We start from the raw sequence: 22085 nt of genomic DNA, 5'->3' as shown, positions 1-22085 counted from the left end.
TACTATGTATCAGATGCTGCACTGTAGGAGGTTCATATGGCAGATACAAAATTGAGGTTCAAAGTACAGGCTCTTCAGCCAGACCCCCTTCTATTTTTGAGGCCCAGCCACTCTCCTTGGAAGTGGGGTAACTTTAGATCTTTTACTTAACCTCAATGCACCTTAATTTTCTCTTATTTGAGTACAACTCATGGTTTCTATCTCTGGCAATTGGGTTAATGAGATAATATGTAACATATACTCATATCAGTGCCAGGCACACTGTACGTACTCGACATATCACCACGATCATCTCATTTACTTCTCTTGAGAGCTCTAGAAAGCAGGGTTCACAATTAGCAATCTGGAGCTTCCCTGGTGAAATCTGAAACTGACCCCATACACGGCGGGTAAGGAGAGACTGCAGAAAGAGGCAGACCACTCCAGATGGGTAGGTGACAGGTGTAATAAACAGGGGAACTTACAGACAAGACTTGTCCTCAGATGGCACAAGATGAACAGATCTCTACACCATCCTGCCAGAATCTTAAAGTTTACCTAGAGGCTGGAATGGGGCTCCATCATATGTATTCAGGCTAGACGGTCTCAGTAATACCTTACTTTCTCCGGGCTACATCCTTGGAACAGCTCTGGCTATGGGAACAGTGGGCTGGACCAGTACATTCCAATGCAAGGACAGGGGGGTTAGGAACTTCCAATGCCTAGGTCCAGCTCATGGGTCAACCTGCCAGCACATCCTCTCAAGGACCTTCTCCAACGCAGGGAGGTCTTGCAGATGGTTGAAAGCTGTCAGCCAAGTACCAAATCAGTCTTCAGAACCACAGAAGAGGCCCACTTCTCTGAGAGCGACCACAGCAATAACCGCAGCAAACACTCGCCTGGTATTTAGTGTGGGGGTATTTGGGGCCAGGGCATGCAATGCCATGTTCTGGTGTCTAAATCGCATGGTTCCACCTATAAATAAGGGGCAAGAGATGTAGTATTCCTTTCCAGCTTGGAGAAAAACAAAATGGTCTTGTATGCTCTCTTCCATAATATGCCTTTTAAAGATTAAAGATAGGATACTTAAAAAAAAAGCTGAACATCATCTTTAACATTCAGAAATTGGCCTTCAGAAAATAAAACCACTGTTCTTCCATATTTTGAAATGATATGAAATCCATACTCAAGAAGGTTGCGAGGCAAAAATAAACTGAATTTCAATTTTAATGAGCTCACAACACTTTTTTATATTTATTTTTTGAAGAATAATTTATTGATTTTTAAATTTAAATTTATTGGGGTGATATTGTTAATAGGTTTCGGGGGTGAGTTTCTATGTTACAACATGGGAATATTGCAGGGTGTGACGGCCACTCTAAGTCAAATCATCCTTGGTTGTCATATATTAGATTCCCTTCACCCTCCCCCCAATCTTTCTTACACTTCATTTTGTTTCGTGTGTGTTGATGGGAGGGAGTGAGCACTAGGCCATTATCGGGGATTTAAGATAAGAGAAGTTAGTGCCAAGAAAGAATACATGCTCCTCCCGCACAGAAAGTGGAACAGCTGAATGATGAGGCTAGTGCCAGCAGAGGGTGCTGGCGTGGCACAAAATCAGGATTTTTACAAAAGAGGAGGTCTCAGATAAAGGACAGCAGGTGTGAGGGAAAGCGGACAAAAGGTTTGGATCCGCTTGGGGAGATGAGCTCCCCTGCTGCATGCAGGCCCGGCCGGGGTTCAGTGACCTTGTGAAAAGGCCACAAGAATCTTCGGCGTCTCCTAAAGCACAAATGTCTGACATTGGCTCCCGCGTCCCAGCAGGGCTGGAGGAGGGTGGGAGCCTGCCTCCCGTGCCTCTGGAGACTGAGCAGCCTCTGCCTGCTCGCCTGCCACCTGCACGCCTAGGTTCATGTTTCTTATTTGCCAGCTTTTACAAAACAATTCTTGGGTGCCCTAAGAAATTTGCCCAAACTGTCGACCCAAGAGAGTCACATTTTGTTCTCACGTGGCCATCTTTAAAAATCAAGTACCTGGGAGCCTAAACGTAGTGGAGGCTGGGAAAGGTCAGCCGGCAGAGACAAGGTGAGCGGCGTCTGCTCCGCAGAACTTGAGCTCCGTGGCTGTGCGAGCAGGATCGGCCTGGCCCCGACGTCTGCAGAGCCCCTCGCCCGCCGCCCCACCCGCGCAGGGCGCGGCCACGGTCCCTGTCCACAGAGCGCTGGGGGAACCCTGGCAGGGCCTTTGGGAGCCTGCACTTCTGGGAGCACTGGGCTGGGAGTCAAGTGACACACTGGGTTCCGGTCCAGCCCGTCTGGGCCTCAGTGTCCTCCTCGGATCAACGGCAGGATTGGACACTGGTTCTGAGGTCTCTTGCAGCGCCCACGAGCCACAGTCAGACCTTTCTGAGTGGCGAGCGAGGTCGGGCCCGGCCGCGAGGAGGGAGACTCCCCGGTCAGCACCAAGGACAAGGGCCCCGGGGCAGCTGAGCGGACACAAGGTCACTTCCCAGGCAGCCCGGCTGGTCGGCGGTGTGGGGGCGGGCTGTGTGCCGGGGAGGGTCGTGAGGGGCTGCCCCGGGAACGAGTGACGCCGGTCCCTGCTGCGGTCTCCTGGGCTCTGCGCCAGGGGGCAGAGGGTGGCGGCTGCGAGCCCGGGCCGTGCCCTCTTCGCTGCGCAGTGAACCCCCGGCCCCTGCTCAACCCACGGGGGACGCACCGCCGCTCAGCACCTGGAGGCCCGGAAAAGTCCCCCCCTCGGCCGGCACTGACCCCCTCCGGCCCTTTCCTTTCCCGAGCACCGCCCAGCGGCCGGCCTGCCCGCTCCGGTTCCTTAGGGCGCACCCACCCTCACACCTGGGGCCCGGGGAGGCCGCCTGCCCCTCAGGCCCCAGCTCCGCGCGGGGGGAGGGTCCCACGCCCCTTTTCTCCTTCGCCAGCTCCCGCCCGGAGCCCCGCCTCGTTTCGCCCCGCCTCCCGTTTGCCCCGCCCGTCGTTGCCCCGGGAACCACGGTTCCCGCAGCTGCAGGAGCCGCCAGGCCCCGCGGAGCAGCCCTCGCCGCCACCGCCGCTCCCGCAGCCACCGCCGCCACGCGCTCCGGCCCCGCTCCGCTCCGCGCCCTCGGTCAGCCATGCCGCCCCGCCGCGCCCCGGCGCCCCGAGTGCCGCTGCTGCCCGCGCCGGCCCTGCTGCTGCTGCTGCTGCTCGGCGCGGGGCCCCGCGGCGGCTGCCGGGCCAGCCCGGTGCCCGCCGAGCCGCTGCCCTCCCCGGGGGCGTGCGCCGCGCAGCCCTGCCGGAACGGGGGCGTGTGCACCCCGCGCCCCGCGCCCGACCCCTCGTCCCCCGCGGCCGCCGGCGAGCCCAGCTATCTCTGCACCTGCCCCGCCGGGGTCTCGGGCGCCAACTGCCAGGTGAGCGGACGTGGCGGGCGCGGGGCGGGGCGCCGTCCCGGGACCCGCAGCCTCTCCTCGCTGGCCCGGAGCGCTGCCGGGCGCGGACTCCCGCGTGCCGGACGCCAGCTTCTGCCGCGTTGGGAAGGGGATGGAGCCGGCCTCTAGGTCCACGTAGACGCGGACCCTGGCGGACCTTGCAGACGCCACTTCCCTGCCCACCCAGGTCCTCCAGCCGTGCCAGCCTGGGGCTCTCGGGGCTCTCGGGTCGCGCCGCCCCGGGGCCTGGCCGCCATCCAAGCCCCGGTACTCCTGCTAGGACCACTGGTCACCCAGAGGGGCGACCCCCCGGGTCCGGGGTGAGCCACTCTCCACTAGCGGGTGGTCTCGGTGCCGGCGGTGGCCGCGCGGAGGATCCAGCCCCGAGCGTCCCGGGCGAGGTGTCCAAGGTCCGGGTGGCCCCTGCTCCGTGCCCCGCTAGACCCCGCGTGTGTTCAGGGGGACGGGGGTGGGAGTTGGGTGATGGCGGGCTCAGTGCCAGGCACTCAGCACTTTCTTTCTTCCACCCTTCAGGGCCCTGGCGAGGCGGCCAGAGGCCGAGAGGGCAGCCGCCTCCCCGCGGCCTGCGACCAGCCTTCCTGAGCTTAGGAGGGGCTGGAACGGTCCGAGCATTCGAGGGGGCTTGGCGCGTGGGCTGGGTGGGCCGCCCTCCCGCTGGACGCTCCTCGCGGGGCGGGCATCCCGGGAGCGAGCAGGGCGCCGAAGGCTTCTAGGAAGTGCGGGGCGGCGCGAGGGAGGCCGGCTGTGCCCGTGGACTCGGACTTCCAAGAGAATTTGGCAGAAAATAATAAACGAGGCTGGGTTACAAGGATGTGAAAGCCCGTTGAAACCAATTAACCTACTAACATGCACATTTTTCAATATTGGTAATGCTGTGTGTAGAATATCCCCGAGTCTCTTCCAAGGCAGGGCAAATATGAATTCATCTAGAATGATTAAATTAAATCAAGTGAATGTGGAATGTATTTGCAATGAAATGCCTTTCCCCCCTTACATTTGGAATGGAGGAGTATGTTTCATATACATTTGATACAATGCTCCGAGAGTTACTTTGAGAATGCTCAAATGCACTCTTATTTCTGCACTGAAGAAAGTCCACATGAGCTTGGATATGATATGATAGACTTTGATTTTAAAATAGGGGGGTTAATGGGATCTAAAAGCTTGACCTTGGCAGCCAGGAATTTTGCTGTTTCTTAGAATCTCTTTTTTTTGTTAGCAAATTATCAACCTGAATTTATCTTTCTTTTTCAGCCAGTGTTGTGCTCTTCTTTGTTGACTGGTTCCAATAAGCTTTAATTCCCTCAAAGGGGATGAGGAGGAGGAGGATGGTAGGGTGTGATATGACCATCTGCAGTAGATGGGGGGCATGATGACTCTTTGGGGAAATGCCTGTTGGAGCCATTCTAACCATTAGGACAAAATCTTGTTTACCAATTTCCCATGTTGATCGATGATTTATAGTAATTTTCCTGAAGAAGTAAGTTACTTAAATGCTTCTCTCGAATTGTTATATTTACATGTCTGAATTCCGTCCTTGAATGAGATAGATGATTCAGAGTGTAGTGGGATAGATAGGAGGAAGGTCAGAGCATTGCACTCATCTCTGAGATCTGTTTTTGTGACTCTAAAAATAAATCTAAGAAATGTGCAAGAAAGGCGAAGACCTCTTTAGTGCTTCCTGAATATGGCTAAGAGAAGCATAAATATATCCTGTCCTAAGTAGTGGTTTGATATATAATGCAATTCATTCAGAAAAGAGTCATGAACTATTCCATAAATATTGCAGGACCAGCTGGTTCACAACAGATCTGGTTGCCTGGATAGCTCCCCTTCAAGGCCACCTTAGCTGTGTGAGTGCCGCCCACCCGACGAGAAGCAGAACTGGGGGTTCTGAGGTTCTGAGTCCAAGAGAGAGCTGAAGTCACTGTAATTCTAACAGGAAAACTTAGCAAATTTGGAACCTGATCCGGCTTGGTTACCCAGAAGAACTTAACTGAGAGGATTCGGAGCCTCGTAACCCATGAAAGATTTATTCCCGATCATTTTAATTTAATCTTTTATGATTTTGCAGTAATGCTTGAGACTTAGAATTTTCTTTGGGGAAATAAAGGGGCAATCTCAATAAAGATATTAAACAGAGAAAAAAAATCCCCACAGAGCTCAATTACAGATAAGAGAAATGGATGCTAGCCATTGCTAAGAGTGTGGCTGCTGAAATAGAACCTAATGCTCACTGGAAAAACCAGAAATGGAATTTTACCTGTGTGTGAAGAGGATCCTTTAAACCAAGTGTCACCCTCCCCCAGCTGGGAAGGTAATAATGTCAGCAATGGAAACATTACAAACTGAAATCTTCCTTTCTTCCTTTCTTCCTTTTCCCTCCCCCCTCCCCCCCCTTCCTACCCTCTCTCTCTCTCTCTCCTGTGAAGAAAGTTAGGGCAATCATAAACCACTAATTGGGATTAGAATGGATTACAGCTGTCTCCAGCTTTTCTGTGGTTGGCTGATTGATGCTGGGCAAGCCCGTGGGGCCAGCCACTGCTTCTTATATCACCTGGTGACAGGGCCGCACAGGATCTTGAAACGGGGGTGAAGGGAGGCTGTGTGGATTTGAAGTTGAAGGGCCAAACTTAAACCTGCTGTGACAGGTGATCTAACCTGACTGAGTCCTGTTTCCTCGTCTCCAAGGTGGGATCTACCTCCCAGGGTTTGTAATAAGAGTCTGATTCGGGTTTTGATTGACTGCTGACAGCTTTTAAGCCTCACCCCTGCCTCTTCCCCTTCTGCCCCACATCTAGGCAAGCTGATCCACAGCCTGGTACTCTTTCCTTCGGTGCTGGTAAGAGGTTCATGCTATGTAAGCCCCAGGCCATGCTGTACTGTCCCTCCCCACACCTGCAGTAAGACCCCTCCCCCCACCTGCAGTAAGACCCCCTCCCTGCACCTGCAGTAAGACCCCCTCCCCGAACTTGCAGTAAGACTCCCTCCCCGAACTTGCAGTAAGACCCCCTCCCCACACCTGCAGTAAGACCCCCTCCCCACACCTGCAGTAAGACCCCCTCCCCGCACCTGCAGTAAGACCCCCTCCCTGCACCTGCAGTAAGACCCCCTCCCTGCACCTGCAGTAAGACCCCCTCCCTGCACCTGCAGTAAGACCCCCTCCCTGAACTTGCAGTAAGACCCCCTCCCTGCACCTGCAGTAAGACCCCCTCCCCACACCTGCAGTAAGACCCCCTCCCTGCACCTGCAGTAAGACCCCCTCCCTGCACCTGCAGTAAGACCCCCTCCCCAAACTTGCAGTAAGACCCCCTCCCTGCACCTGCAGTAAGACCCCCTCCCCGAACTTGCAGTAAGACCCCCTCCTGGCACCTGCAGTAAGACCCCCTCCCTGCACCTGCAGTAAGACCCCCTCCCCGAACTTGCAGTAAGACCCCCTCCTGGCACCTGCAGTAAGACCCCCTCCCTGCACCTGCAGTAAGACCCCCCTCCCCGAACTTGCAGTAAGACCCCCTCCCTGCACCTGCAGTAAGACCCCCTCCCCGAACTTGCAGTAAGACCCCCTCCCCGAACCTGCAGTAAGACCCCCTCCCTGCACCTGCAGTAAGACCCCCCTCCCTGCACCTGCAGTAAGACCCCCTCCCTGAACTTGCAGTAAGACCCCCTCCCTGCACCTGCAGTAAGACTCCCTCCTGGCACCTGCAGTAAGACCCCCTCCCCGAACTTGCAGTAAGACCCCCTCCCCGCACCTGCAGTAAGACCCCCTCCCTGCACCTGCAGTAAGACACCCCCGGAACAGTGTCCTTCCCTGCTCTCTCAAGGCAGCGTGGACCTGTCTGGGAGCTACCTGCTGTCCCCAGAAAGCCCATGTGAGCAAGGAACATTTTCATACCCTGTTGCTGTCGTGTGGCACTTTCTTCATTCTTTAACTGAAATTTAAGTGGGTAGCTATGCTGTCTTTGTGGGGCGTCCACACAAGGTTTGGGGGAAGGTTACATTGATTGTTGTAAGTCAACCAGCACCTGTGTGGTGTCTCCGTAAATGTCACCTCCTCTTCTTTCTTTCTTTGTAAGCATTTGCACACATTCCGTGTGCCGTCACCTAACTGTATGAGGTCCATAGAACCAGCAGCACCCTGTCCGTGTGCCCAGTGGGGAGCTGAGCTCATGTGGATGGAGTGGCTGATCAGGACCTCAGGGTTTGATGCTGCCCTAAAATCCATACAGCAGTTAAAATGTATCTATTTTCAATCTTTCCATCTCATGGCACACATAAACTAATGACTAAAACTCTGCAGCACACCAAAAATATATATTTTTTTTGCCGAGCTGACAAAAAAATAGGTATAATTTTGATTCATTCACACTGGATGGCTATTGTTGTGGTGGCTGTTGTCATTTTTTTATTTGACAACCAGAGAGAAAAGAGGTCAGTGCCCCTGACTAAAATAGTCAGGTATTGCTGGTTTAAAAAAATCCTGCAGCACACCGGTTGAAAATCGCTGCTCTAAGACATTTAAACAGTAAGTCATGAGGGTTCAGTGGGTTCTATATGGAAAGCTAAGCTACAGAGACCTAATAATAATAATGATGATGACGGTGGCTGATAACTTTCCTAAAGCACTTGCCATGTGCCCACACTGTTCCAGGGGCTTGACAGACATAACTCACCAATTCTCGCAGTGTCCTGTGAGCTGGATGCTGTCACCATCCCGTTTTAAAGATGAAGTGCAGAAAAGGTGAATGACTGGCCCAAGGTCACACTGCTAGTGCGTGGTAGAGCTGGGGTTTGAACCAGGTGGCTGGCTTGATGGGGAGAGTCAAGCGGGCTGAGATGAGAGTCCAGGCCTGGCCCTGTCGTTTGTAGCTTTGTGACCTCTTTGCGTCTTATCAGTGAAAAGGGCACGAAGGGATTTCCCGAGCCGGATTTTGCTAGAAAACACTGAGCTTGTATGGCTGTACCCAGTTGGAGTAAAAAGTCCCAGGAAAGACACAGACACAGCGACTTCTCCCTTATGCCACTTACCAAGCAGGACCTTCATCTCAGAGTGAGAACTGGGTCCTCGTGCCATGGTGACATGCAAATAGACAATATATGAAATAATTACAAACATATCTGATGCGGTTGAGAAAACTTCAACTTTTAAAAAAATGGAGGCTGCTTTTGCCTTTCCGGCTCCTTTGGGGAAACAGACACCAGAGGTGGCAGCAGCTGGGCCAGTCTCTCTCCTCGGGTGAGTGGCACAGGGTGCCTGGCTTCTGCTGGGCCGTCCATCAAAGGGAGGGAGTGTTTTGTATTATTTTGTTTGTAATGCCTTTTTATTTTAATGAATTAATTCTTTGCCAGATACCCAAAGCCGTCAGACACCTGTGTGTTCTCTGCACTTCATGGTTCCCTAGGAATCTCATCCTTTGGGTTACAAAGGAAGTGTGTCCATTTCCGCACGTGGAGGAAAATGAGGCCAGTGTGGCTGCTTTTTATGCAAGAGAATTTTACCCACGAAGCTGATTCTCTAATCCTCTCTTCTGATTAAACATGCTAACTTGAAACAATGGTCCTAATTCAGATGAACGCTTTTTATTTTATTACATTTTTCTTTTAGATTTCTCAGGTTTTTTAAAATTATTGACACTATTCGATGTTCCCCACCCCCGGCCAGTCCCCCACTGCTCCTCAGATGAATCCATTTTTGATTGAAGTTTGCTCACAAACAACAACAAAGAATTCTAGTTCTTTGCACAGCATCCGTCTTACTGGGCCTTTTACACACACACACACACACACACACACACACACGCTCACATTGTAATATGTGTGAAATGTTCAAGATTAGCCGAGATGTCGAGAGACATTGCTTCTTTCTCTGGCCTTTCTGTGAACTCTTCGTGACCTTGGGAGAGCAACTGAGTGTCCTTGAACCTCACTGTTCATGTCTCTAAGATGGACTAATGCAGCTTGTCTTCATTTCTTTATAGAATGGGGACACAGTACATTTTTTTCAATAAGTATAATGAATTATGGGAGAATGAATTTTAACATATCTTGGAAAAAAGTAAAATGCTGTACAAATGTGAGGTATACTAAGAAAAGGATATTTTTCCTGTAGAAAATACGACAGCAGTTATTCAGTGTCTTTTTTTCTTCAATGAACAGACTCAGCTTTTTCTCCCTACCAGGATGAGTTATGTTGCAGCCTAAGTTTCAAAAAGGAAAATTGATTGTATTAAAATTTTGATAAACATTTCTATTGTGACATAAACAAAGAACTTATCAGGAAATTCTCAGTGACTTCCGGTTTTCCTTTGAAATGAATGAAGAAGCCCCATTAAAATCCTCGTGACAATTTTAATAAAAGGAGGAAACCATTGTTTTTTATGGTGCTATTACAACGAAGTGGTTCTTATTTTGTTTATGTGATGCATTCTTAGGAAACATCACATTTTTTTCAGTTTGGCCACCTGACAAAAATGCATCTGTCTTTCGCTGCTTTGCGTAAGCTTCTCATGTGACGTGGAGCCATCCGGAATGCTTTTGTCTATGCCCCAATGTCACCAGCAGCAAACAGGAAAGAAAGCCAGTCTGAAGCTGAAGGGTATGGGACTCAGGAAGCATTATGACCTTGTGGTATTTTTAGACCCTCTTACCCATTCAGCAGCAGGTGTGGTCAAAGCACTTAACCCCGAGGAAGGGACTACAGGGTCTTGCCCCCAAACAGAAAACCCAACAGCACAGCCAAGTTATGCAGATAGAATTTCCTTATATCCCCCCCCCCTCCCCTGCACAGGTGCCCAACCCTGGCTGTTGATCACAGTGTCTGGGAGCTTTCCCCAGCATGAATATTTGGATGTGAATTTAGATGCTTGAAATTCCCGCTCAGTATCACAAGCTTGGCCGCATTCTTAGCCCCATTCCTCATCCGTAGTAAGTCGGGTGGTTGGAGGGATGGACCTGAGCGGGTAGGACCTGGTACCGAGCTGGGCCCCTGCACGCACAAACGGCCATTTGTATAAACGGGGATCGTTCTTCATTTCGTGGCTAGGGAACCACACCTGGGGTCTCACAGATTGGTGACAGGATTGGAGATCTTGGCCCTGGGATTGTGGCTTTGAGAAAGGAAGGGTGGCGGTCCCAGTTCAGGCGGTTTTAGTGTCTGTCAGGGTGCTTCGGGGGTGTAAGGTGAGTATTCCCTCCCTCCCTCCTCTCTCCCTTCCTTCCTTCCTCCCTCCCTCCCTCCCTCCCTCCCTCCCTCCCCTCCTCCCTCCCTCCCTTTCCTCCCTCCTTCTCTCCATCCCTCACCAGAGGATATTTTCCCATTTATCTTCCCATAAGCAGGAAGGAGGGAGAGAGAGAGAAACACTGATGTGAGAGGGACACATCAATTTGGTGGCCCCGGCACGACCAGGGCCAGGGATGAACTAACGCTGAGCCAAACCAGCCAGAACACATTTTCTTTCTTAAACAGAGAAAAGGCACGGGGCTTTGGAGAGAGTGAAGGAGGGGCAGTGAAGTAAGCGTTTGAGAAGAACGGAGCCCCAAGGGACCTGGCTGCTGGCTTCTCCAACAGCTGCTCGGCCAGCGCAGCCTGTAGAATTTCCAGCTCACACTTACCTGCTGCTCTTCATTCGTGTACAGGAGCATTTGGAATTACTCTTGGGTTTCAGAGGCAGATTGAAACTCTGCGATAGGCATTCTGTGGGGGAAGTAATCCTAGCAGGAAAAGGATGTAGTCCCTGGATTGCCCAGGAGCTCAGCACCACAGCTTCTGTGGTAAACCCGCCCGGTGGAAGGACAGCCCAGTGTCTGCGGTAAACCCGCCCGGTGGAAGGACAGCCCAGTGTCTGCGGTAAACCCGCCCGGTGGAAGGACAGCCCAGTGTCTGTGGTAAACCTGCCCAGTGTCTGCGGTAAACCCGCCCGGTGGAAGGACAACCCAGTATCTGCGGTAAACCCGCCCGGTGGAAGGACAGCCCAGTGTCTGTGGTAAACCTGCCCAGTGTCTGCGGTAAACCCGCCCGGTGGAAGGACAGCCCAGTGTCTGTGGTAAACCTGCCCAGTGTCTGCGGTAAACCCGCCCGGTGGAAGGACAACCCAGTATCTGCGGTAAACCCGCCCGGTGGAAGGACAGCCCAGTGTCTGCGGTAAACCCGCCCGGTGGAAGGACAGCCCAGTGTCTGCGGTAAACCCGCCCGGTGGAAGGACAGCCCAGTGTCTGTGGTAAACCTGCCCAGTGTCTGCGGTAAACCCGCCCGGTGGAAGGACAACCCAGTATCTGCGGTAAACCCGCCCGGTGGAAGGACAGCCCAGTGTCTGTGGTAAACCTGCCCAGTGTCTGCGGTAAACCCGCCCGGTGGAAGGACAACCCAGTATCTGCGGTAAACCCGCCAGGTGGAAGGACAGCCCAGTGTCTGTGGTAAACCTGCCCAGTGTCTGCGGTAAACCCGCCCGGTGGAAGGACAACCCAGTGTCTGTGGTAAACCCGCCCGGTGGAAGGACAGCCCAGTGTCTGCGGTAAACCCGCCCGGTGGAAGGACAGCCCAGTGTCTGCGGTAAACCCGCCCGGTGGAAGGACAGCCCAGTGTCTGTGGTAAACCTGCCCAGTGTCTGCGGTAAACCCGCCCGGTGGAAGGACAACCCAGTATCTGCGGTAAACCCGCCGGTGGAAGGACAGCCCAGTGTCTGTGGTAAACCTGCCCAGTGTCTGCGGTAAACCCGCCCGGTGGAAGGACAGCCCAGTGTCTGTGGTAAACCTGCCCAGTGTCTGCGGTAAACCCGCCCGGTGGAAGGACAACCCAGTATCTGCGGTAAACCCGCCCGGTGGAAGGACAGCCCAGTGTCTGCGGTAAACCCGCCCGGTGGAAGGACAGCCCAGTGTCTGCGGTAAACCCGCCCGGTGGAAGGACAGCCCAGTGTCTGCGGTAAACCTGCCCAGTGTCTGCGTAAACCCACCCGGTGGAAGGACAACCCAGTGTCTGCGGTAAACCCGCCCGGTGGAAGGACAGCCCAGTGTCTGTGGTAAACCTGCCCAGTGTCTGCGGTAAACCCGCCCGGTGGAAGGACAACCCAGTATCTGCGGTAAACCCGCCAGGTGGAAGGACAGCCCAGTGTCTGTGGTAAACCTGCCCAGTGTCTGCGGTAAACCCGCCCGGTGGAAGGACAGCCCAGTGTCTGCGGTAAACCCGCCCGGTGTCTGCGGTAAATCCGCCCAGTGGAAGGACAGCCCCATAAGGAAGATTGCTGCTTTCCCACAGTGTTCAGGGTAGAGCTCTGAAGTATGTTATGTGCAGCAAAATCCCATTCTTAGTTTTTAAGCAAGAGAGAATGTATTAGAACAGGAGAACTGTGAAGTATGTCCTCAGTATATTATGTTAGAGAGGAATGACACAGTATATGTTATATAGGAACCGCGAAAAGAAAACCAAAGTGTTTAACTTCAAACTGACCTCCCCTATTGTTACTTAGACAAAGGACTTTTAGGCTTTTTTTAAAAAAAAAATTAAGGTATAATTTATATACAGTAAAATTTACTCTTGAAAATATTCAGTGCTATGAGTTTGTTGGACAGTTGCATAACTATCACCACAATTAAGATACAGAACAGCAGCCTGTCTGGCGTGGCTCAGTGGGCTGAGTGTCATCCCAGGTCCCGGTTTGATTTCTCATCATGGCAGCTGATCGATGTCTCTTTCTCACATCAATGTTTCTATTTCTCTCTCCTTTCCTCTTTCTCTAAGAAAATCAATAAAAACATATTAAAAAAATACAGAACAATTCATCACCTCCATAAATTTCCTTATACCCCTTATAGTAAACCCTTTTCTCACTCAGTCCCTGGCTACTACTGGTCTCATTTCTATCCTTGTTGTTTTTGATTTTTCTAGAACATCATATAAATAAAATCATACAACATTAGTGCTTCTTTCACTTAGCATAACACTTTTGAGATTGATTTATGTGTTCGAAAGTTTCTTTTCATTGCTAAGTAGTATTCCATTGTATGGATATACCACAGTTTGTTTATCCTTTTTTCAGTTAATGCCATTTGGATTTTTAGTTTTTGGTGATTATGAATAAAGCTGCCATAAACATTCCTGCACAAGTCTGTAAGTGGGCATATGTTTTTATTTTTTTGAATAAATGCCTAGGATGGCTCATGTGGTAAGTACATTGAAACTTTCCAAGAGACTGCCAGACTGTTTTTCAGAATGGCTATACCATTTTGCATTCCCATCAGCAATACATGAGAGTTCTTGTTGTTTTCATCCTTGTCATTTTTTGGTATTGTCTGATGATTTAGATTTTAGCTATTCTGATAGGTGCGTAGTGGCATCACATTGTGATGTTAATTTGCATATTCATAATGATTAGAAACAGTTTTCTCAAGCATATATTGAGCTGACAAGAATTCCAAAAATCAGGATAAATCTAGTTCACAACTAGACAGAAACTAGAGTACTTCACCTGGAATCTGTAGGTGGTTTTAAGAGTATGTGGATGTCCTGAGACGCCAACTTTTGTATGTATATGTTCTCCTGGGGCATGGGTCACAAGTTTCATGAGATTCTTTTTTTTTTATCCTCACCTGAGGACATTTTGCATTTTATCTTGAGATAGAGCAGGAGGGAGAGAGGGAGAAAGAGAGAAAGAGAAACATTGATGTGAGAGAGACATATCGAGTGGTTGCCAGGGACAAACTGCAACCAAGGTACTTGCCCTTAGTGGGAACTGAACCCGGGCCTCTCTGGCCCAGGGGCCAACACTCTAACCGCTGAGCCAAACTGGCCAGGGCTCATGAGATTCTTAAGGAAGTCATCCACTGGGACTCTGGGCATGAACCAAGGCATGGACCAAGAGCCAGCCTGGGACCATGAAGTGTCCCCAAGACAGGGGGCCCACATAAACTATAGGATACTAGTTAATTTGGAATTTCAGATAAACAATGAACTTTTCTTCCTATATGTCCCAAATATTGTGCCTTGTTTTTCTGAAGTTCAGATTTAACTGGGAGTTCTATATTTTTAATTTGCTAAATTTGTCAACCTTACCCCAGAGGCCTAACTCCTGCTCCGATTCTGAGCTTTGTTCTGAAGGGCTCATTAGTGACTCTTCAAATTCTTGCCATATAATTGCATCGGGCAAATTTTATTAATCTGCATTTAATATATTCATTTAGTTCATAGTTTTACATCTTTATAGGCTCTTTTAAGGGCAACTGTCAAATTGTGTGAGGACATTAAAAACCTGTGAAAATACGATGAAAGAAGCACTTCATTCATAGACTCAGCTCAACCTCTCTCCACCTCATCTGCTCACCTCATGCCTGTGCAGTAATTATTGTTCACATTTTGGTGTGAAGCTTTACAGTTTTCTCTCTGTATATATAAGCATATGTTAATACTCATATACCCATGCAGCTATTTTAAATAGAAATTAGATCATTCTGTGCATACTGTTCCACAACTCTTTTCTTCATCTATTTGAACATATTATCACGTCTTAAAACAGAAAGCAAACAGATTCTTTTTGATGGCTGAATAGTATTCCATTGTGTGTCTATGCAGTCAGTCTTTACTAAAGCACATTGTTTCTTCCATTATAAATAATGTTTCAATGACCACTGATATATGTATCATATATATATCATATCATATATATATATACAGTGACATATATGTGTATGTGTATATATGTATATCAAAAGTTACATACATTAAACATTCTAATAAATTTTGCTTAATTGCCATTTAAACAGGCTAAACATTTTTGCACATTTACTAACAGCATAAGATAATGCCCTGTTCACCCACATTTTTGTCAATACTGGTGTTCCCGATTTTATTTGTGTGTGTGTGTTAATTGATAGCTAAAATATGGTATCTGATTGATTCTGTTTGCATTTTTGAAATTATGAAAGAGGGAGAATATTTCTTTTGAATTGCCTATTCTTACTTTTGCCTAATTTTCTTTTGGGTTGCTCAGTTTAACACACTGATTTGCAGTAGCCCTTTGTTAATGAAGACAATCAGCCCTTTGTCCCTTGTATTGTAAATATTTTTTCCTGATTTATGTTTTTTCTTTTGACTCTGCTTACACTCATTATTTTGCCCATTAGACGCTTATAATTTTTTTTTTTTATTTAGTCAAACTCATACATTTTAATTAAAGCTCTAATGTTGGATACTAATACTATGCTTTACAGTATTTTGAGATTACTGACTTGAGCCAGGAGTTTGCTTTCGAAGGATTCTGTTTTGGCCAAGATTTGTATTGATAGCACTGATCCCGTTTTCTCGTTGGAATGTACAATTAAGTGTAGCCCCGGTTGATGCCTATTTTAAGAACGGTTGGCATAGCTTTTCTAAATCACATTTAAATGCTTATAATTTATCTTGACTTTTTCTGAGTCTGGAATACTATAACCATTTTATTAAGATTTTTCATTTTTGTTGTTGTTGTTAATTCTCACTCAAGGGTATTTTTTCCATTGATTTATAGGAGCGTGGAAGGGAGGGAGGGGGGAGGGAGAGATCAGAGAGAGAGACAGAGAACTGAGGCAGAGAGAGACACTGATGTGAAAGATACACTGATTGGTTGCCTCCCACACATGCCCAGTGAGAGCCAGGGGTCAAACCTGCACCCCAGGTATGTGCCCTTGACCAGGAATAGATCCTGAAACCCTCTGGGGCTCGGGCCGATGCTTTAACCAGTGAGCCACACCGGCCAGGGCTGCATTTATTTTTGTAAAGACCTACTCAGCACATTTTTCTTTAATAATTGGTGTGCGTACTTTAGTATTTTGTTAAAATCACCAAGTTAATTTTAATGGCTTTATTGAATAATAGATTATTTCTTAAAAGTTCTTGATGGTTAATGGTCTGATTTCGAAAAGTGTTCTTCAGGCTTTGGCAGAAATAAGTTCATCTTAATATTCAGCAAAACGCAAATTTTCCCTGTGCTTTAATCTCTATATTGTATTTTTAGCTCTTTCCCCCTTGGGAACAACCTATTCTCCTGGCCAGAGATATCTGTGGTCCTCTATCTTCCTTTCACTCTTTCAAATGGGCCAATGTTTGTTTGTTTATTTCGTGTGCAAAGGGGAATTCTTTTATTTTTGTAGAAAAGCCTCATAATGAGAGAAATAATAAGAGAGTCCGAGAAATGAGGACTGATATTAACATTTCTCTGAGGCCGAAAATAAGCTCTCAGCTGGAGAGAAGTAAATTTACTATTGTTAGGCTTTTCTTTACAAAGGCAGGGTAGGAGGGGCTGGGTGGGGGTCCGGGGCTATGCTGACTGAAAGGGAAGTCACTTTTTTTGGTCTTTCCTAAGGAAAGAAATTGTGATGATTATGTTCAGCCTTCATAGTGTTGAAACTGAGGTTCAAAATGATGCTGACACCTTGAGACATTCCAGTAGGGTGTTCTGTGAGGTTCTCTCCCTCCCGGCTCCAGCGGACACTGCACCTGTCTGCTGAGAAGGGCTGTGTTCTCCAGTGGGCCTGGGAGACCCCACGCCATGGGAAGGGAGGGATGGGTGGTAAGCAGAGGTTCACGTTGAGCCCTTGACCAGAAGATTCCATTTTTTTGAGCTTCTCTGGGCCATAAACTATCCAGTTTTCAGAACTGCCAGCTCCCGGAGGTGGTTTGTTTTGTTGTGGTTGTTTGCGGGGTGGGGGGGGGGTCCTGTGCATTAGGCACCGTACTGAGCCTATGAAACACTCAGTTTCCACTGCTGGCTAAACAACACTGCCCAACTCTCACCCCCCAGGGCATTAACCAGGCCCCGTTGCAGGAACCAAGTAGCAGGGTGGTGGTTGCTAAGCAACAAGTGATCTCTTTGGCTCATTATCCAGAGCAGGGGGTCCCACCCCCCAGCCCACTAGAATTTCTCATTTGTACTGAGCGCATTAAAAACTCGCAGTGGAGGTGCACTACGGAAACCCACACGAGCGAGTTCCTTAACAAACATGCCAGCCCAGGTGGTATGCAACCCACAGTGATTCCTGGGGAGGCTTTGTTTCCCCTGGGACGTATTGAATGTGCCTGTGGGATTCCAGGGCCTAAGACAAGGGGGCTGCACAGGGTATTGAAGGTCACCCTACCAGCTGCCAATAACCTATCTCAAGCTCTGTGCCACCACTTATGAGCTGGATAGCCTTGCATAATTTATAGAGGGTAGAAATGAAGAACAGAAAGATTTGTAAATTGACCAAAGTCACACAGTAAGTGGGTGCTGAGCAATAAACCAAAACAATCTGTGCTGCTCAGCACCATGCTGCCGTTCTTCTCTGTTCTGCTCTGGTGCTAGCCAGGAGACTTGCAGGTCACCTCGAGCCAGCTCCCAATCATCTTGAGACTTAGCGGAGGGGGAGTCCTTTCAGACTGACCAGGCATGCTTGAGTTCTTCGCAGATCCCCTGGGGTGCCCTCCGCGGCAGCGCTGGTCTTTAATCTGCTCCTCCTTCTGAGCCCAGGGCACGTTGACACTTGAAATTGTTTCAGAGAGGAAGTGCTTCAACACTTGGCGCTGGGAAGACGGGACGTCCATGTGCAACAAAAATGAAATTGGATTCTTACCTCACACCATACAGGAAAATTAACTCAAAATGAACCAGAGACATAAATGTAAGAGCTAAAACTATATAACTCCTAGAAGAAAATGGGGGGAGGGGGGACTTCACATTTGATTTGGCTATGATTTTGGATATGACATCAAAAGCATAAGCAACCAAAGAACAAATAATTTGGACTTCATCTAATTGAAGACTGTTGTATCAAAGGACACAATCAACGGAGTGAAAAGGCAACCCTTGGAATGGGAGCAATATCTGCAAATTACATATTAGATAAGAGACTGATATCCAGAATATATAAAGAACCCCTAAAACTCAAGCACAAAAACAACCCAATTCAATAATCAGCAAAGGACTCGGATAGACATTTCTCTAAAGAAGATACCTGAATGAATGGACAGTAAGCACAGGAAAAGATGCTCGGCATCACTAGTCATTAGAGAAAAGCAAATCAAACCCACTGTGAGACACCACTGGATAGCCATTAGGGTGGATATTATTTAAACAAACAATAAAATAGCAAGTGTTTGTGAGGATGTGGAGAAACTGGAACCTTTGTGCATTGCTGGGGGGAAGCAAAATCGTGGTGTCTGCTGTAGAGAATGGTATGGTGATTCCTCCAAAAATTAAACCCAGATTTACCAGATGATCCAATGATCCCACGTCTTAGTATAAGCCCAAAAGAAGAGAAAGCAAGAAACTTGGACAGATATCGGCACACCAATGCTCAGAACAGAAGTATTTACAATAGCCGAAAGGTAGAAACAACTGAGGTGCTCATTGACGGATGAATGAGAAAACAAAACATGGCAAATATATCCATCCAGTGGAATAGTATTCCACCTTAAAAAGGAAGAAAATTCTGACTCATGTGACAACACAGAGTCCCAAAGGATAACACCTTACCAATGAGAGGGTCTTAACTCCAGGCCTGGCCAGTTTGGCTCAGTGCTTAGAGCATCGGCCCGCAGATGAGAGTCGTGGGTTCGACTGCAGCCAAGGGCTCTTCCCTCCATCGCAGTCCGGTCCCTGGCTCTGGTGGGCTCGTGTGGGAGGCAACCAGTCAATCATGTGTCTCTCTCACATTGATGTTTCTTTCGCTCTCTCCCACTCCCCCCCCACACTTCGTCTGAAAATAAATGGAAAAGTATCCTTGGGTGAGGATTTAAAAAATAAAGAGGGTCTCAAATCCCTCAAAAGTGGGGGGCTATCAGGCTCCCCCCATCTTTGGCAGGCCCTGAACTCTAACTCCCTCTCCCCCAACTTAGTGAAGCTGGCATAATTTCTTCTCAATTTCTCAGCATTTTAGCAACATGTTCTGAAAAATTTAGATCCCCTGGAGGGAAAATTCTTCTCAAATGTTGGCTTTCCTTTGTACAGTGATACCTCGGTTCTCGAACATAATTCGTTCCAGGAGGACGGTCGAGAACCGAATTGTTCGAGAACCGAAGCAATGAAACCCAATAGGAAAGCGTGACTCCACAAAGCGTGACTCTCTCTGCACTCACACTGATGACGCGAGCAAGGCGCGCTGGGCCGAATGAACGCCATTCGGCTCAACTCGGCTCATCTCGGAAGTTCGAGTTCCAAATATTTGTTCGGATTCCGAGACAAAAGTTTCTCGAATCTCCATTTGGTCGAAAACCGAGGCGTTCGAGAACCGAGGTATCACTGTATTTTGATCTGTCTCTGTGATTTTTCACAGCCTCACTAGCCATCTCTTAACCCCCTTCCCCATTCTCTTCAGAGCACCTTATTATATTTATTGATTTTAGAGAGAGAGGGGGAGGGGAGGAGAAAGAGATCAATCGGTTGTTCCACTTATTTATGCATTCATTGGTTGATTCTTGTATGGGCCCTGACTGGGATTTGAACCTGTAACCTTGGTGTATCAGGATGACTCTCTAACCAACTGAGCTGCCCAGTCGGGGCTCTTTCGAGTACTTGAAATAACATTTGTCTAATTTTTAGTTGTTCTCAGCAGGACTGTTGGTTGAATAACCAGGTCCAACTTGGAACAAAAGTCTGAAATTTTTATTAAAACACAAGTCGTGAGATTCGACTGATGCAAAATCAAGTGTGATGCACCCCCTCTTCACCAATGGGCACTGATGAAAGGAAACTCGGCTGTATTAGGAGGTTCAACAGATGTGATGAACGTCGCCGTCGGAAATGAAATAGTGATTCCAAGCTGCACAGACAGGCACACACGCTAACACGCCTGCGTGGGAGGAATCCATCGCGTTCCTTTGCTTATTTTTCCCTAAGGCTCGGCGCCTTCTACCTACTGTGTGATGGAGACTTTCATTGGGTCCTTTGTTTATAGTCGGTCTTCCTCTTACTGCAACTTAAGCCCCAGGAGCGCAGGATTCTTTGTCTTTTCACAGTGTAAGCCAAGCCCTTGGAACAGGGCGTGCCCACAGTGAACAGCGTCAATGTTCGTTGAGCGAATGAGGGTGTAGCCCTGGCAGGACAGAGGGGACTGGGAAATCGGCCACTCACTTCGGCAATAAAGGTTTTATCCAACGCCGGTTCCAGCCAGGCCCTGGCACTAGGCAAATCGAGATGAATTAGAGGTATTCTCCACACGCCACCGTGGTTAGGTAGATGGGAGAACAGGCCCCAGGAGGATGGATGACTTGTCCAAGGCTACTCAGATCATAGAATGGCAAAGGTCCTGCTGTTCCTTAAGACTCTGAGGTAGACCTCTGCAGGGCATGCTTTGCTCTATAGGAAAAAGGCCCCAAACATCCCATCTCCCTCCATTCATGGTTCTCAACCCTGGCAACATATTAGGGGAGCTCCGTGTGAACTTCAGAACTGCAGGTGCCGGGGCCCTGCTCCAGACTCATTGCCGCAGAATCTCTGGGGGTGATGTCTGAGCAGCAAGTCAGGAAAGGCCCCGCCCTCCCGCCCCGCCAGGCGATCTCATGAGCTGCTCTGGCCCAGCTTATCCATGTAAATCACACAACCCACGTGTGTGTTATTCCTTTCCCTTCCGTGAAAAATAAGACCCCCTTCCCACTTCTGGAATAGTAACTTTCCTTGGCTTTCTTGGTGGAGTGCTGGGTCCGGTGTCTCCCACTAGTATGGGCCCTGCTGCAGGAAAAAGTAAGCCGCCCTGAGCCGGGTGGCCCGCTTATGGTCAGCAACGATCAAATCCAAACTGCTGGTTCTCCGACTGTCCGGTCCTCGTATTCATCTAGTCTGTGGGCTTCTGAGATTCTTACCCAGCCCCCTCACTCACTGGACCCAAGGATTTGAATCTTGGCTCTGTGGCCTTGAGCAAGTTACTTGACATCTCTGAACCCCATTGCCCTCATCTCTAAATCAGACCTAATGGAGTGTATCTCTGCCGTGGCTGGGAAGGTCTTGGCAATGCAGGCGCAGGGTGAACCCATGGGCGGCTCTGATCAGTCATTTGCCATCCCCTTTCTGGCCACCTGCACCTTTCTGTCTCCGTAGGAGGGAATCTGTCCCATTTAAAAGAGAACACATCTCCCTGTGCACTTTGCTTCGACGCCTGTAGGAATGGACTCACATGTTCGTAGAATCATCTGCTATGTTTCCTACAAGGCATCTAAGGACATACTTTTTCCTGGTTCTTTTAGTCTGGGCTCCTCTAAAAGCAACTGGAAATGCAGTTTATTTTTACTCTCTTTTCTCTGCAGAGGGATAAATTAGTGAAGATGACTTGTGTTTTTGTCTCTGTCACCCTTGTGTTGAATGTAAATGGGAGTCATTATAGTGGAAGGTCAGTTGTCTTCAGACTAAATTCTGAATGTGTGATTTGTGGTTCACTGTTCTCATAGACGAGGGCAGTCCGGGCCTGTAATTGGTGAATTGAGATATGGCATAAGACCAGTATTGTAGTATAAATGAAGCATTTTGCTAGGGCTGTGTGACCTGTAATGACCTCCCTCCAGACTCAAGGCTGGGTCCGCTGCTTTATTGTGTTCTGAAGTTCAGTTTTCATTGCCAGAGAGAAAGCGAAGTATTTCTTATGTCGCCTGAATCAGATCAGCTGGGTTTTGACCAGAATTCCCTGTTTGCATTATTTTCTATAGAACTTGACAGATGATTAATAAACA

At 48.8% G+C, this 22085-nt stretch overlaps 1 protein-coding gene across 1 annotated transcript in view; it reads left to right on the top strand.

Annotated features, from left to right (window-relative positions):
• Positions 1–3109: 3109 nt before the first annotated feature.
• The window catches only part of DNER (delta/notch like EGF repeat containing), a 270425-nt gene continuing 251449 nt past the window's right edge, over positions 3110–22085 (top strand). Inside the window, exon 1 of the mRNA XM_036254307.1 lies at positions 3110–3388. Coding sequence (XP_036110200.1) covers positions 3110–3388 — 279 coding nt within the window. The remainder of the gene's footprint in view (positions 3389–22085) is intronic.

This window comes from Molossus molossus, unplaced genomic scaffold (genome assembly GCF_014108415.1).
Source record: "Molossus molossus isolate mMolMol1 unplaced genomic scaffold, mMolMol1.p scaffold_m16_p_11, whole genome shotgun sequence".
Classification (NCBI taxonomy): domain Eukaryota; kingdom Metazoa; phylum Chordata; class Mammalia; order Chiroptera; family Molossidae; genus Molossus; species Molossus molossus.
This window is presented reverse-complemented; position numbering and strand designations above follow the sequence as displayed.